Raw genomic sequence first — 16,847 nt, forward strand, 5'->3', positions numbered from 1 at the left:
AAACGCTGAGCAGACAAGAAAAATCTGTTCCTGTTCGGAAGCCGGAGCTGCGGTTTCGCTCCATGTGGGCAGCACAGCCCCAGGGCACAAAGTTTGTGTCCCCTCTTTAAACCCCCAGAGCTGGGTGGCTGGGACAGCTTCACTGCAGCAGCGCAGGCTGCGAGATGCTCGGCCACTTCATTAGATCAATCAGGAGCCAATTAGTGGCAGAGATGCGCCCGCTTTCCTAGCACCATGATGGAAAAGCCCGGCTGCAGGGAGCTCTGTGCGTGCCACTGTGTCCCCAGGGCCACCACAATCTGCAGGGTCACCACCAGCCCATGCCAACGTGGGGACACAGAGCACTCGGGGGGCACAGTCCACGCCAAGGGGAGGTGGAAGGGCCGAGACGGAGGCTCAGATTGCAGAGGGGAAGAGCTGCCCAACCACAATCCCTCCTTCCCCTTTTCACGTTTCCTCTAGCAACGGGTCTGGGGCCACAAAACATTTGGGCTCCAAACCCAAACTTCCCCCTGGGCTGATCCGCTCACCATCCCTCTCCAGGGCTGACACAGCCAACCCCAGACCATCCACCCACAAAACACAGAGGTCTCTTCAGGCGCCGTCCCTGCTCGAGCCACCGCTGGAAACTCCATTATGCTCAACGAGCTTGTTATCACTCGGGCTTTTCATCCCAAGAATGGGAAGAGAAAAGCCAGGAGGGCACGGGGGGCAGTAGGAGCTGCAGGTCCCCTGAGGCCCCGGGGCACACGGAGGGCTGGCGGGGGCTGCGTGCGGGTGCAACCGTTGCAGCCGCTGAGTTTCGCTCTCGCTGGCCAAGTTCCCCCTTCAGTGCTGGAGATGCAGAAGCGAAACTTGCAGCTGGGTGGACGTGGGGGTGGGCAGAGGGCACAGGGCCGGCACCAGAGCACCGCGTCCCAACGGGATCGAGGGGCGTGGGGCAAACGTGGGACAAGGGATGGGCACAGAGGCTCCGGTGGGTCACAGCACTTCTGTCCCTGGGCGCAGCCTCTGTGTGCACAGTGTTCAGCACAGCCATAGGCACAGCTCAGCACAGCCCCACGTTGCTCAGTCAGCCTGCAACGACCCCCCAAACCCCTTTGGTGGGGAAGCCAGATGGGTTCCTGCCCGTGTGCTGAGGCAGGGATGCCCGCAGCACCCAGCTGGGCGGTTCGCCCTTGCCCTGCGATGCCTCTGGTCACATTGCCACCTGCTGGCACCCATCTCAGAACCCAGCTCCTTAAAGCAACAGCTCTGCACCGCGGCACTGGGTGCAAAGCAGAGCACTGGGCGCTCTCATTCCATCCCAGCACTGAGGCTTCGTTTCCCGAACTTGTTTGGAACTCACATAACTGCAGCGTTGCAGGGCTGAGGAACCCCCAGGGCAGCAGTGGGTGCTGTGCAGTGCACAGACTGCAACAAAGCCCCCTCCCACCATGGGGGTCTCACACCCTGCACCCAGCACTGGGGCTACACGCCTGCTCCACACACTCTTTGCATGGGAAGCAGCTGCTCACAGACGACGAAAGGAAAGCAATTTGTCCCTGAAGGGAAAAAGAGGAAGGGGAAGAGTGTCATCCAGTGCTGCCCACTGCAATAGGAGCTGCATTCACCCAGGCTGCTGAGCGGGGCGGGGGGCACAGCGACAGGATGGGACCCCATCCACAAAGCAGAGTGCTGCAGCACACACCCATGCACATGGCACGTTTCAGTGCCAACGCACCTTGCACAACAGCACCAGGAATTGCCACGCAGATGCCCAGGGCAGTTGAAGAAGGGGAATCAACTCAACACTCCCCATTTGGGAACAACCCATTCCGGTTGACCGAGCGCTCCTTGAGGTTCTGCATGGCTTCACCTGGGTCAGGGCAAAAGCTCACCCTTTCCCAGCACACAGCCGGCCACGTGCACCTTGGCTGAGCACCCACTGACCCTGCAACCCGCCAGCACCCAGTCCAAACTCCACGGCCACTGGGCACAAAGCTCCAGCACACACCGGAGGGAGGACAGGAGAAAACAGTGATAACGAGGAGCAACGCACGGGTCCTCACTGCGCTACCTGAGTCAGCAGCTGTCAGCCCCCCCCCCCCCAAAGTCTGCCTGCAGCTCCCCCACCCCCCCCAGGTGGCTCAGCACAGCTCTCCCTATGGAAACCAAACAAACACGGGCAGCCTGACAAACAAGGGCAGGATGCACTGGGCAGATGGGAGGGGCTGCAGCGTATCCCCCCCCCCCCCCCCTCCCTCCCTCCCCATCCTCCGGTACTTTGCAAACCAAGAGGAATGAATGCAGGGTGGGTGCGCAACCAGAAGGCTGGTGCTGCTGCAAAACCTGCGCTTCCCCAGAGCAAAGCATCCGAAAATCAACTGGGAGCCGAGGGGGGGGGGGGAGGGGGGAGGGGGGAATCAACTGGGGGCCAAAGCTCCAACTGGCCCTGCGAGGAGATGAACATCAGCCCCAAGGTGCCCAAAGGCACAAGTGCAGGTCCCAGCCTCCAAAATTCCAGGCCTGAGCTCAAAAACCATCCTGGAGGCAGAAATGCAGCCCCAAGTCCCAAGGATGCAGCAGGGATGCAGGACAAGAGATGGATCCCACCGAAGCTTTGCCACCTTCGCCCTTTCCCATTCCACGAGCACGGCTCTCACACATCCCCCCCAACCCCCCCCATCCCCCCCATCCCCAAAACCCACTCCTTCCTCCTGCAGGGATCTGAGCGCTGCTTCCCCAGCGCTGCCGTCACTGCGCCCACGCACAGATTTTGGAGGAGGAGGGGGATTTTGTGGGCACCAAAGGAGAAAGCAGAAGGTCTCTGCAATTTGGGCTCAGCGGGGCCGCAGCTTTTCCCCTAAAACATGAACTTCAAGGTCCTGGCTGCTTAAAAAAACCAAACAAACAAACAAACAAAAATCACCACGTTTTGGATTCGAGACGGAAGGAGAGGGGAAAAAATAATACTAAAATCGCTGCGACCCAGAAGGTGATTGAAAGGAATGGGAATGTTTTGCTTTTTCCATCTGATCATTCTTTCAGCTGATAAAATGCACACACACCCCTTCGGTCCCCTCAGCTCCCAATGCTTTCTCACAGTTACTGCACAAAGCACAGAGGAGCAACAGCAGAGAGCGTGGAAACTTTTTTTGGAGGGGATTTTGCTCTACGGTCGCCTCTCTGGGTCACCAAGAAGGGATTTTTGTCTTTTAAAAATACTCTTTTCGCTTTGAGTTCTCCGTTCTCTGCCCCTTCATTCGCTCCTGCTTACACTGCATTCTTTTCTACGGTGGGGGGGGGATGTGATCCTGCTCCTCCCTTGCATGGAAACTGCACTGCAGCTCCATGAGAACAGAAATCCACCGAAGCAGGAGGTTTCCCAGCGCCCAGCTCCATGCCTTACAGCACACAGAAGGGCTGCGTTCACTCTGCATCCACCTGGAAATGCGCATTGCTTTCCCAGCTCCATCCCCAAGTGCTCCTTCAGCAAAGCCACCACCTCCTTCCAGGTCTGCACAGGGGGGGCACGAGGTCGGGCTGCTGCAGCACAGCACAAAGGCACCCTCAGGTTGGGCTTTTTGCTGCCAGGCTTTTTTGCATTTTTAGGCTCATCTTTATCAGCTGAGCAGCAGAAGGGGCCAAGGACACGCAGCCCAGCACCTCCCTTGGCAGAGGGCAGAAAGAAAGCAGCGACGTTCAGCCCCCAAACCCCACACGCCACAGCGAAAAGAGAATCAAGAGGGGCGAAAAAAATCCCACCATTTATTTGGGGGGTGGGGGGGGAAGAAAAGAGCCAGGAACCCCTATGCTCTCACTAGCCACAATGGTTTTCATTTTCAACCAGATATAGCTGAGCCTGTCTCCGAGCACCAGCTCATCCCTTCCGTGCTTGCTTCCTGGTTTGCACACACACGTGGGCATGTGTGGGTGTGCAAGGCTTTGCTTGGCTTTTTGCAACCTCCCTGCAGACCCGGGCACCGAAGCAGAGCTGGGCCGAACGCCTGCGCAGCCCTAAGCCCTAACAGGATAACGAGCTCACAATGAGAGCCTAATGAAGGATTAGCAAAATGCACTTTTCAAGAGATGAAGGCCGTGGGTGAAGCAGCCCGCTTTGCCCCTCCGTCTGCATCCCAGCCGCAGAGCGACGCTCCGCTCCCGTGCCAAAGCCCTCAGCTCCCATTTGGAGGCAACTAATTAACGAGACAACCTCGGCCTTAAGGCAAACAGAGCACAGAGTCAGCCCTCACCTCGCGGAGCTCGGCGCAGCGCGTGCAGAGAGGTCGGGATGCTGGTCCATCCAAAAAGCAAAACGGCCTCCGTTCTAAAACAGAAAGCGACACGGTTGGGGCTGCTTCTTTCTTTCGACGGCCGCAGGGGGTGTTTTTTTTTTACCCCCCTCCCTCCCTCCCCCCAGTATCCACGCACAGTGGGAAAGTTCTGCTGCTTGATGTTCGCTCACAGCCAGCAGCCCGATGGGGAGCTCTGTGAATGGCCGAGCCCCAGGAACACCCTGCAAACTCACCCCAAATTTCAGCCAAAACCATACGACCAAAGGGATGCGACCCAGATCTGCATCAGAGCCCACGGAACGGAGCGGATGAAAACGTCTGGAGCGAATCCAGATGTTTACCAGTGACGCAGGCAGAGGTATAAATAATGATCTGCGAGGAATTCTCTTTGCAGGCATCTCACCCTTATCAGATCCTGCAGTGACACGACCCCGTCACCTCCCTGGCCCCAAAAGCCTTGAGAAAACCAGCCGTAAAATGAGAAATAAATACATCCCCGGGTCCGGCCGCGCGATCCCATCCGGGATCCCATCTGCATCCATCCCAGCTTTGAGTCTCGGTGCCACACAAGGATCTCGTGGTGGCAATTTGGAGCTCAGCATCACCTGAGCCAGACCCCCTCCCAGCCTCACTGAGGGTCAATGCAGCCCCCTCCCCCCTTCCCCCCCCCTTCCAACACAGCCCCAAAAACGGTGGAAGGAACTTACAAAAGAAATCATCCGCCCGGCTCCACCAGGCTGCTCATCCCCACTGGTGGGAAAGCCTAAAAATCTTTAATACACAAAATACATGTATGTGTATATATGTCAAAATAATACATCCCCTCCCATCTTATTCCCCCACCCCCCCTTCCCCAAGATTGCGAAACCAAGAGGGCAGCCAGGGCTTGGAGCTGCAGCATTTCTGAGTTCCTACGGAGTCTGGGCTTTGTGCCACCAGCAACAGCGGCTCTGGGGGTGTGGAAAAAGGGAGGAAAAAAAAAAAAAAAAAAGAAAGAAAAAAAAGGAAAGAAAGAAAAAAAAAAAAACAACCCCCAAAACCCCACCACACTCCTGTTTATTTTGGGGGATGAGAGAGAAAACTTGCAATGCACAAAGCACCGGGGGGCTGGGATGCGGGGGGGGGGCAGGGAGCACAGCTCTGGGTTCCTGCAAGCCAACGCATGCTTTGCAATGGGACTTTTGCTGCTGGAAAACTGGGGGGGTTTAGGGGCGACTGCAGCCCCGTTGACCCCCAGCTGCTCTGCTCCTGCTTGAGGGAGGGCAGCTGACCTCATGCCCCCGGGTCACAGCACCTCAAGGTGCTGGGAGGGCAACGAGGGGGGGGCACCCATGGGTGCCTCTGCCCTGGCGTGACCATGGAAATGACAGGGGATGGGAAGAGCAGCCTGACCCAGATTCCCCTCCAGCCTGATCCCTCAGTGAAGTCATAATCCTCAGAAGGCTTCTGGGCCTTTTTTTTTTTTAAATACATCCCTGCAAGTTGCCACGGAAACGACGGCGATGCTATAATTTCAGCGTTACAGACTTCAGTGTGAGAACGGTTGGGAGAAGGAGGTTGAAAATGCAGATGAGCCACGATGGGGACCTATAGAGGAGAAAAGTAAAACACAAGCAGCACCCGAAGCAGCACCCAGGACTCATCAGGCAGCCAGGAGGGTGATGGGGTCCTCCCAACCCCTGGGATTTGCTGTGCTCCCAGTGTGGCTCTGCCTGCATCGGGGTTGCGGGTGGGATCCCATCCCAATGGGATTCGGGGTGGGAATGCACATGGCTGCTGCTCCCTGCTTCCAGGGATGCCCATGGGTGCTCCCAGCTCTGGTCCCAAGGACCTCCTGGGTTGGTGGGGTTGAGCTGGAAGGTGCTGGAATGAACCTAAAGCACCAAAAGCTGCTACTGCACAGGAATGAAGCAAATCCCACCTGTACGCATGACAAACCAGCTCCCATCCTGCACCCCTTCCCAACCCAAGGTGACGCAAAATTACCAAAACAATCAAAACCAAAATAAGATGGCAGACAAACAGCTCTGTGCAAACACTGCCTAATGGGCCATGACCTGTCAGCAGGTCCCAGGGGGAGCCAGAAAGCCCCAGGGACCCACAGGGTGCACATGGCACAGGGCTCCCACATTGGAGAAATCCCAGCATGTCAAGGGCAGAACGTGACCCTGGTGCACAGCATGGCACCTTGCAACACCTTGGTGCGTGGCATGGCACCCTGCAGCACCCATCTCCTGGTGCAGGGCGCCCTGCAGCACCCATCTGCTGGTGCAGGGCACCCTGCAGTGCCCCATTTCTGGTGCAGGGTTCCAGGCTGGGAGCAGAGCCACAGAAGGATGCACACAACCTCTCACAACATTTGACTTCAGTCCCCAAGCAGGAACCAAACTCCAAAGCTCTCGCATCCAACCCAGCCAAGACCAGAGCCACCAGGATTCCTTTCTGCAACACCCAGAGCTCCATATTAACCACAGCAGTATTCGTCTGAGCAGAACACAAAACAAATCTGCATTTGCAGGACAAAAAAAGCCCCCCATTCTCCCTGTGCATAGAATCACAGTGTGGGTGCGTGCAAAGCAGCCCTGCTCCCTCCTCCACCGAAACACCCAAAGGTCACACGGGTGAACACAGAGCTCGAAAGGATGAGAGGAGAACATCTCCAAGCATGGGCAGCTCCTCTGCCCTTCGCACCTGTACAAGTGGGGCTCTTCTGATGGAGCAGCCCTCTGCATCCCAGGGCCATGCATGGAATCCTGTCGCTGTTGGCCACAGGGATTGAGAGGAGCAGAGCACGGCCAAGGCTTCCTGCTTCCAACCTCACTCCCAACGCTCCGTTTCAGTCTCTTGCTCTTTGCTCCCAGAGCCAATGTTGCCATTGGGAGCTGCGGGGCCATCCAAGCATCCCTCCCTCACTGACTCCTTCAGCCCAGCACAGCGCCGTGCCCCAGCGATGCCATTTTGGGGGACAAATCCCCCTAGGAATGCAATGGCAACACAGCACGGCACAGAATCACGAAGGTCAGAAGAGAGAGCCTTCAACATCATCGAGTCCAACCCCCGACCCAACCTCTTGGGTCTCACCGCCGCACTGCTGCGGTCGTGGTTATAAAGCATCGCTCCCCATCCCAGGATGGAATCCACACCTCTCCGTGTGCAACCACTGCTGAGAAAACCTGACGCACCGACGGCAGCAGCACGGGGTGGGGGGGATGCTTACAAAGCGCCCTGCACCGCACGCATCGGGGTGACTTCAGCATCCCCCCCATACAAACCCCCAGCAAGCACGGGGTGCGCGCCAAGCCCTGCCTCACCAACACCGCCCTGCAGACAGATGCTTCTCTCCCCCCTGCAGTAAAATGCCAGTTCTATCGAGAGGCTTGCTGAAGGGAGCAAGACGCAGCATACCAGCCACCAGCTGCTGCAGGAAGAGCCTTGGCTGCCTTCACAACCAGGATCTCGCTCCGACCATTTGTTCTGCTTCTATTTTAGCAAAAGCGAGGGCTCGGAGCCGCGCAGCTCCCGGCTGCGTTCTGCACAGGGATGGGGGTATTTTGGAACGAGCCAACGAGCAGAGAGGTGCAGAGAGGGGGGCAGGGGCTGTTCGGTGACTGAGCAGGGTGCAGGAGATGGGCAGCCCAGCAGCCCCGCTCGTCACAACCCGAAGAGGGTGAGGGTGAGGCTTCAGCTGCCGAATTTGGGTCCATAGGACCACCAGGCACAGGCCAGTCGCTCGCCAGCCAAATCAACTCTCTTCTTAGCACACACTTCTCACAAAGGCAGGAATCCCTCTCCCGTGGAGATCTGCTGCATTCCGGGCAGGATGAGGCCACCCTAAGGCCGTCATGGTGTGGAGGCTGTAGAGGTTCCAACCACAGCCCCACATCGTTCCCATTCCACTCCACCCCACCAGCAATGCATTGCCATGGGCGCAGGGACCGAACCGCACTCACAAAACCAAAGCATCGCCGGGGCACAAGAACTCATCCGTTCGGTTATTTTGCTTTTTTTCTTCCTTTCGTTTTCCTTCTTCCGTCAGTGGAAACAACGGATTTCTGCACAAGCCCTGCTCTGCCAACCCCACACATCTTTACCTCGTTGGTGGAACGCCCTCCGCGAGTGCTCCATGTCTGCTTTGTGAAGAACACCGCTCAGAATTGTCTCTCTGTCCCCACTGTCCCCAGCAGAGCGAGTTCCTGGGTATTTGTTTCTGCAGCGCCTCACGATTTTGCCCTGAAACCTTCCAACGACGGGAGGGGGGGGTTGGAAACAAACAAACAAAAAAAGCCACTTAAAAAAAAAAAATACAAAGCCAGATTTTCACCTTAAAAAAGTCAATTAAAAAAAAATTAATAATAATGAAACGACGATGAAACCATGGAGGAAAAAAAAAGTCGCCTTGTTCCAAAAGCCGCTTGTGCTTCAAAAGGGAGATGGAAAGTTTCAGGTGGGGTTATTGGTGAGCCCAACGGGAACGGATAACGGCACCGATTGCCCCTTATCACCCCACTCTGCCCCACTGATCCTTACTGCCCCCACTGCTCCACTCTGCCCCTATTGATCCTTATCGTCCCTATTGATCCCTAAGGCCCCGCTCTGCTCCTCTCTGCCCCATTGATCCTCACTACCCCCATTGCTCCATGGATCCTTATTGCCCCTACTGCCCCACTCTTCCCATACAGCCCCACTCTGTCCTACTGATGCTTACCACCCCACTGTTCCTCTCTGCCCCATTGATCCTTACTGCCCCTATTGCTCCACTCTGCCCCACTCTTCACCTACAGCCCCACTCTGCCCTACTGATCCTTACTGCCCCTACTGCTCCACTCTGCCCCTATTGATCCTTATCGTCCCTATTGATCCCTAAGGCCCCGCTCTGCTCCTCTCTGCCCCAATGATCCTTACTGCCCCCAATGCTCCACTCTGCCCCTATTGCTCCACTCTGCCCCACTACTCTTACTGCCCCTATGGATCCTCTCTACCCCCGTTGCTCCATTGATCCTTATTGCCCCTACTGCCCCACTGTTCCCCTACAGCCCCACTCTGTCCCTACTGATCCTTACTGCCCCTATTGCTCCACTCTGCCCCACTGCTCCTATTGCTCCTATGGATCCTCACTACCCCTATTGCTCCATTGATCCTTATCACCCCTACTGCCCCACTCTTCCCCTACAGCCCCACTCTGCCCTACTGATCTTTACTGCCCCCAATGCTCCACTCTGCCCCTATTGATCCTTACTGCCCCTATTGCTCCACTGCCCCACTACTCTTACTGCCCCTATGGATCCTCACTACCCCCGTTGCTCCATTGATCCTTATTGCCCCTACTGCCCCACTGTTCCCCTACAGCCCCACTCTGCCCCTACTGATCCTTACCACCCCCACTGCTCCACTCTGCCTCATTGCTCCTTATTGCCCCTATTGCCTCTCACACTCCCTGTGCTGGGGCAGCTCCAAGCAGCTGAGCAGGACCCAGTGCTGCCCTCTGGCCCAAGGCGAGTGCCGTTCAACGAAAGCAAAGAGAGCTGGGAACATGGGTGCTGTGCAACCTGGAGACAGCGACGCTCTACAGCACCGAGGAGCTCGAGGAAAACGAGCGTTTAATTGCATGTTGCAAAGGAGAACACGTGCGCTGCTCAATGCACAGCTGAGCAGTGGCACAGAGCCGGCAGCTCCAACGGGTTCCGGGCGCACACAGACCCCTCACAGCCCCTTTGGGAAAGGTGCAAAAATGGTACAAAGTTTTTCCCCATGCAAACTGGAAGCCCCCCCCCCCCCCAAAGTCCCCACATCTTTGCAAAGAGAAAGCAAAGCTGCGGAACGAACCCCTGCAGGCTGCTTTTTTCCACGAGCGTTGCAAACCTTCACCCCCACACCGGCGCATTCGGTGTGGAAGCGCCGCGTTGCTCCGGCGCCTTTCTTTTCACGCGGTGGGGAGTGACACCAGGAGCGAGGGCAGGAGAAAGGAGAAACGAGAGAAAAACTGTGAGCAAACAGAGGCAAAGCGCAAGATGAAAAGCGACAGCTCTGCGAAGGCAGCGGTTGCCGGCAGGCAGGCGGCTTGATCCATCTTGAAAGCAAAAGCAAACTGCTGCTCAGCCGAGGCGCAGGGAGAACCTCGAGGTCCTTCCGGCGCTGCCTGAGCTCCCATCAAACCAAATGATGAACAAATTTCAGCCCTCGATTGAAAGTTTCGCTAACGAGAAGGAAAAAAAAGGTAAGGAAAGCTGAGAGGCGCAGCACGAGGAGGATGAGCGGAAAACTGTGGGGCACGAGGGGAACAAGATCCCTTGGGAACAGGGAGGCACAGGGTACCGACCCATGCTACGGCACCCAGTTGTTATCCTTGCCCTGCAGTGACTCACTGCAGCCATGCGCTGCTCAGGGCAGGGCCATCACCTGCCACCCCATCACCTCTGTGCCACGGCCAGCTCAGCCCCTAGGAACTGCAAAACAGCCACAGGAGTCCCTGGGGCTGGAGAGCCTGCAGATGGGACAGCACTGGGGTGAGGCATGGGGGTATTTTTAGCTCTGGTTGCAGATGGGGAAGTCCAGCACAGCCTGTGCACTCGGGGCATTCACGTCAGCTCGGCGCATCTCGGGTACGGTGGGGGCTTAAGGGATGCCCTGAGTGCTGCGCGGCATCGCCACGTCCTATTTGGAGGTGGGCAGCGCACAGCCCCTTCCTCCCGGACACAGGGCAGCATAAAACGTCACAGCAAAACTATGGGACATGGGTGGCATCGTGCATCAGGTCCCTACCGCCCGTGGGTGTAGCTGGAGAGCAAGCCAGAAAAGAGCAAACTTCCCAGTGCTGCACGCATGCAGGTTTAAATAGGTTGCAAAGGGCCATGCTGGTGGCACAGCTGTCCCCGTGCCATCCCACAGCCCCAGGTGAGCACTGGGACCATTATCCCCACGTGCCCTGGGGACCACAGCTGGCTGAGGATGCCAGGTCCAAGTCCCACTCCCCGTCCGACACTTTGGGCTTTGTTCTCCTTCGCACAAAGATGCTTTTACGCGGCCCCGGCAGCACGGAGGGACCTCGGTGTGGCTGTGCTTTATGACCATATTTAGGCTCCTTTACATCGCCAGAGTTGCAGGAAAAGGGGCCGGGGCGCAAATGAGAATCAGACCCCACTTGTTTCACTTGGCAGAGCCCCCTTTAGGCCACGCCGGCACCGCACGTCCCCACCCTGCCCGACGCTGGGACACAGCCAGCAGCGAGGAGGGGACACCGACCCCAGCACAGCACCAAGGGCTCGTCCCAAGGTCACACAGTGACAAAGCCCAGCTCACCGAGAGCCCAAGCCAGACCAAGCTTGCGCCTCAGGGCAGAACCCACGAGCGCCGTGCCCCAAAATGCCTCAACCCCACTCAATCACTGCGTCCTTCTGCACCCGTGCCGGCGGTGCCACCGAAATTGGAGCCCCGTGTTCCCCGAGTAGAGCCACCCTGGGGACACAGAGCACCTGCTTGAAGCCCGGCACAAGTGTGGGATGCCTCAGCCCCGGTGAAAGCACGACAACTGCGGGAGCTGAAGGGCACAGGGAGGGGAGGGAGAGCCGCCAGGCGCTTCCAGAGGTCCATGACCTTCAGAAGCTCCCAATGGGGGGAAGGGGGAGTGCTCCCCAGGGTACCCCCGGGGTGAGGCTGTGGGCAGCAAGGAAGGCAAGGATATGTTGAGAACGGAGCTTACCTGCACCCGAAGTGCTGCTCCTTGCCTGGAGGAGGGGAGCGGGCGGGTGGCAGCGTGCTGGGGGTGGGACAGCCCCGTCCCCTGGGTGGCGGAGAATGGGCAGCACGAAAAGCCACGCGGGTCGATTGGGGGGGAGTGGAGGGAAGGGGGAAGGGGGGGGGGGGGGCAGCTGTGGGGCTGGCCGGGAGGGAGGGGGCTGCGGGGATTGGCAGCAACCGGGGGAGAAGGGAGGAAGGGAGAAGGGAGGAAGGGCCCCTTCGGAGCGGCGGGGAAAAGACGAGGAGGGAAGCGCTGGCTGCGCGAGGTGAAAATTTAAAACACAATAATAAAACGAAACACGAAATAAAACGCAAGAACGAAGCCGAGGAACGAGCCGGGGAAAGCGAGGAGACGGTCGGGTCAGCGGCCGCTTCGGGCCACCCCGAGCCACGCAGCGCTCCGCGGCGGGGGCGCCGCCGGGTTCGGGCCGCTGTCCAAAGGCGGCGGCGACGCGGGACCCCCCCTCACCACCCCCACCACCCCCAGGAGGGGCCGCGGGAACAAACAATCGCAGCTGTCAGCCCCACGGCGGCAGCCGGCCAAGGCAGCGGAGCTGCACCGCTCGCTTCACCCTAAAGCTGCTCTTGCCAATCAATCCTCAACCCCCCCCCCCTCAACACCCCGCACGCAGCGCCCATAGGGGACACTTCCTTCCCCCTCCCCCCCCCACCTCATCACCTCCTTCTCACCTGTCCCCGCAACGCCGGGCACCTCTTCCCCTTCTTCTTCCCCTTCCTCCCTCTCCCTCCGTCACCTCTGCACCATTTTGGTGACGGTTTGTTTTGAAGCGGCGGAGGGGAGGGGGGGGGAATGGTTGGTTGGTTGGTTGGTTGGGGTTGGGGGGGGGGGAAGGATGTGCTCTCCGCCCCCCCCGCGGCGGGGTTCGGCTCTGGGGGTGGGGAACGGGGTGGGGGTGGGGGGGGGGGGGTTGGGTTGAGTTGAGGAGGGGGGGGGCATTGGTAAAAACACAGCGGCTCGGCCTTTCTCGGAAGTAAACAGCGCGGAGACGTTAAGAAAAAAGAAATATCTGTATGTCTGTATGATATCGCCGGGGGGGGGGGGGGGGGAAGCTAAAAAGCAGGAAGAAAAAAAAAAACAACACACACACACACAAAAAAAAACCCGACAACAACAAAAAAGAAACAAACGAGCCGAGCGCTGGGACCCACCTTCGCAAGAGAGGAGCGCGGGGGCCTTCGCGGAGCCGCCTGCGGGGGATGCGGCGCTGCCGGCGGAGAGCGACCATCGCCGGGGCCGGCCCAGCCCCAGCCCCAGCGTCAGGACGCGGCGCGGGCGGGAGCCAATGGCCGCGGCGGCGCGGAGGAAGCGAAGCGATGGGGGAAAGGAGGTGCGGGAACGGCGCCGGCTGAGCGCTGCTGTCCCGGAGCCCCTCCTAACGCCGCCCCGGGACGCGGTGCTGGGAGGGCGGCGGTTGGTGGCCGACGAGATGCGAGGCGGAGGTGCGCCCACCCCCCCCAGCCCCGACCAGGTGCCAACGTGCCGAGCGCTGCTGTGTGGATTCAGTTTTATCCCACCGCTTTTTCCCCTCGCGCTGTGGGTCTGGAAGCTGTGTGCCCAGATCTGGGTGTCCCTGTTCACACTCAGGACGTTGCGCCCTTGCGTGCAATGGAGGTCGGAAGGAATCTCTGCTGTTGCGTGTTTGGGGTGCAGATGGGGTCAGCAGGTGCACCCAGAGCGTGGGGTGGAAGGGACAAGCTGGGGCTCAGGGTGGGAGCTGTGGGCTGGGGGCTTCGTTGTCCCAGGGGGCTTCACTGTCCTAAGGGGGTTCGCTGTCCTGAGGATGCTCACATGGTGGTGAGTGTCTCCATGCAGGGGAAATGCCAGTCCAAGTGATGTGGGGCTGCACCCTGTGGCAGCCCAGTACTGTGAAGGATAGAGATGCTGAGGCAGTGATGGTTGTGCGCGTCCATGAGGCCACGCTCCCAGAACTGGGGACCGGAGATGGGCGCATCCCTGCCCTGCTAGATTGCAAAAATGGATGCGGCTCGGCCTTCCCCTTAGCACCGATAAACCTTCACCCACAGGCCTCCCCAGCTACCCAAAAACCTGGGTGCCACGGGCGTGGGGTGCCAGCAGTGCTGGGGACGCTGCGGGTCCCAGCGCTTCACCCCACACCCATCCCAGGAGGAGATGCTGTGACTCAGCCAAGGGGGACGAGTGGCACGGAGTTGGGGGGGGGGGGGGGGGGATGGATGGGTGGTTTTGCAACGCGCTGGGTGTGGGAGGAGGCTCCACGCGCGGGGAAAGGCAGCAGCAAGTTATGTAACGCGGGGCCGTGCTGCAGGGGCGAAGCTGGGAAATGCAGGGTGGGAACGGCCCCATCCGTGCTGGTGGACTGGGAGTCCCAAAGGGGGACCGCTGGCACGGCCGCAAGCGCAGTGATGCCATACAGCAGCGCACGGCCCTGCTGCGCCTTTCCTTACATCTGCCAAACCCAGATGTGAGTTGGTGAGGTTGCTCACACGGAGGAGCAAAGCACGGCTCTGCTCCGTGCCGTCAGCATCAGCAGCACCTCGTGCTGCCCGAAGCTGGAACAAAAAACCAAGCGCAGATATGGACATCTCCACCGTGCACAGCACGCAACTGTGCACCATGTGGCACTCGCACCCTTCCCACACCCACCCCTGTGCCTCCCTGCTGGCTCCTTCCCACCCCCATTTCCAGCGGACCTCTCCGTGCTTCTGGCTTTTTTGGGGCTGTTTGTTGTCAGCGAGCGACTTTATGATATTTATTGTTAGAAATCGAGCTATTTTTAGGGCCCCGTTGGATTCGGCGGCGATGGGATTAGTCATCCCACCCAGAGCTGTTTGCAGCCTTTCCTCAAGGATTCTCCAGAGTTTGTTTTCCAATCGACCGACGTTCGCGCATCCAAAGAAATAAAACATAAAAACAGTTGGGATAACGCCCAGCTCCAGAGCCGGTCCATGAGTGGAAAAGCAGGAAGGATATTGATGAGACTGAGAAGAGAACATTGCTACGAACCTCAAAGCATTTTGGAAAGTCAGCTCGAGCTGCTTTTTTCTTTTCTTTTTTTTTTTTTTTTTTGGTGTTTTTCTCTTGGGAACCAAGTGCTGAGTAACTCCCTTCCCACACCGCGCTGATGGCTTTGTGCAGCTGCTGCGCAGCCTCTTGACAGTGGAAACTGCTTTCCCTTGCTCTGTGCCAGCGGGTAGGAGGGAGGGCTCCTGGGTCTGCAACACACACGGCCACCTACGTCCTCTGTAAGGGAGGCTGTCAAGAATTAGGCAAAAAAAAAGAAAAGGCACCCAAAAAATCTGAGAAGCAAGGAGAAGGTTTGGCTCCTTTCGTGCTAGGAGCAAATGGCACCGGTGGGCGCGTGGCTGCCCGGCACTTGGGTGCAAAGCCAGGAGCCGCTGCGTCCCCATCTCGGGATGCTGCAGAGCCCAGAGCAACGCAGGGGGATGCGGGTGTCCCCCAAGGGTGCAGCAAGGCATGGGTGTCCCTCAGGGTGCAGCCTCGGGGTGGCACAGCACATTGGGGATGGGGATGAGCAGCGTGGATGCAGCCCGGGGTCACGTTCAGCTCCGCAAGGGTGGCACACGTGCGGTGACAGCTTGGATTGGGGTTCGGGGGAGGAGGGGAGGGTAGGGGGGGGGGGGGGGAAGGAAGCGTTGCTTTCACGTGGCCCACGGCAGCAATCTGGAGCGGATTATTTGCCCTCGCAGCTGGCAGGAGGGCAGCAGAGCTGGCGGGGCTCTGGGGATGCTCAGCGGCCCCGCGAGGTTGGAGCCAGGGGCCACCAGCCCACCCCGCTCCTCCCTCCCTGCCCCCCCTTCCTCTCCCAGGCTAAATTCTCCCACAGCCTCCATTGACGTCCTGCCTGCGTCACCGTCTCCAGCACAACCAGACAGCACATGGGAGAGGCAGCTTTAAAGCGGCAGGGCCCTGCTGGGGCTCCAGCTGTGCACACCCCAGCAGAAGGGAGATCCACGGGGGGGAGGGAGAAGGGGGGGGGGCTTCCCCCAAACATTCCCACCCCCCCCATTGCAATGTGTGCTCCTCGCAGCCGAGGGGGTTCCCCAAAGGGGGGTGATGGGATGGGGGGAGGTGAGGGTTTTTCTGCCCCATAGCGGGGCTTGCAGAGGAGCTTGAAAACGTTTTGCTTCCAGGTCTGTGCCTGCATCCTATCTAAACCAAGCCCCAAATGAGGCTGGAGGCGAAGGGAGGCTGTTTTGTGTTTGAAGCTCGAGCTCACGGCCCCGGCTCTAAAAGCTGGAGCCAGGCTCATGGTGTTCTTCCCTCCCTGCTCGGCCCTGGGCCAGTCCCTCAGCCTTTACATCTGCGCTTCGCATGTGCTGAGCCGAAGGTGCAGCTCTGCTGGGTCCTTCGGGCACGGTGGGGAAACCAAAGCATGAGCGCAGAGCTTGGCAAGGGGTTGGGTGTGAGATGCACTGAGCTCTGCGAGGGCTCAGCCCCGGCTTGCAATGAGTTCTGCTTCCCTTCCTTTCCCTTGGAAACCTGGAAGAGGTTTCCAAGCAGGACAGCAGCAGTGCAGCAAGAAGCTGTTCCCCCTTCTTTGGGTTTTATTATCGAGAGCATCTCTTAGCACCCCGAGGGTTAAACCCAGCGTGCAGCTTATCAGCTAAACCAGGCTGTGAAAACAGCTCTCTCAGAACTAAATCCACGGAGCGTCTTGCAATTTCGCCTTCACTGATTCTCACCTTTTGCTTCTGATCGCAGCCCTGCAATCTCCCTGCTCTCCCTTCCCCGGCGCGTGGGGCGATGGAGGCAGGCAGCAGAAGGAGGCTGCAGCAGGAGCACTCACTGTGTAGGAGTTGCTATCGATTGGGAGC

At 58.7% G+C, this 16,847-nt stretch overlaps 2 protein-coding genes across 19 annotated transcripts in view; both read right to left on the reverse strand.

Moving 5' to 3' along the window:
* MEF2D (myocyte enhancer factor 2D) overlaps positions 1-13,331 on the reverse strand; it is a 49,030-nt gene extending 35,699 nt beyond the window's left edge. For 4 of the 18 annotated variants that reach the window (XM_052670808.1, XM_052670807.1, XM_052670803.1 and 1 more), the window contains exons 1-3: positions 13,182-13,320; positions 4,985-5,048; positions 4,236-4,309 (exon numbers count right to left, since the gene is read on the reverse strand). The gene's annotated coding sequence lies outside the window, so the exon portion shown is untranslated. Of the gene's footprint in view, positions 1-4,235; positions 4,310-4,984; positions 5,049-8,368; positions 8,515-11,973; positions 12,056-12,701; positions 12,804-13,181 lie in introns of those variants that run through there. The other 14 variants (XM_052670810.1, XM_052670804.1, XM_052670805.1 and 11 more) reach the window with 12 other exon arrangements.
* Positions 5,067-7,363, reverse strand: LOC128074735 (uncharacterized). The gene is made up of 2 exons (XM_052670811.1): positions 6,505-7,363; positions 5,067-6,474 (listed from the first exon to the last, which is right to left on the reverse strand). The coding sequence occupies exons 1-2, from the start codon at positions 6,825-6,827 to the stop codon at positions 5,865-5,867; spliced, it is 933 nt and encodes a 310-aa protein (XP_052526771.1). The 5' UTR covers positions 6,828-7,363; the 3' UTR covers positions 5,067-5,864.
* Positions 13,332-16,847: the final 3,516 nt, after the last annotated feature.

Source organism: Tympanuchus pallidicinctus, unplaced genomic scaffold (assembly GCF_026119805.1).
Source record: "Tympanuchus pallidicinctus isolate F22 unplaced genomic scaffold, pur_lepc_1.0 scaffold97, whole genome shotgun sequence".
NCBI lineage: Eukaryota > Metazoa > Chordata > Aves > Galliformes > Phasianidae > Tympanuchus > Tympanuchus pallidicinctus.

Coding starts and splice junctions, on each gene's coding strand:
- LOC128074735 (XM_052670811.1), bottom strand. CDS start 6,827: ATGCACAGGGAGAATGGGGGGCTTTTTTTGTCCTGCAAATGCAGATTT. Junction 6,475..6,504: donor CGCCCTGCACCAGGAGATGG/GTGCTGCAGGGT, acceptor CCACGCACCAAG/GTGTTGCAAGGTGCCATGCT.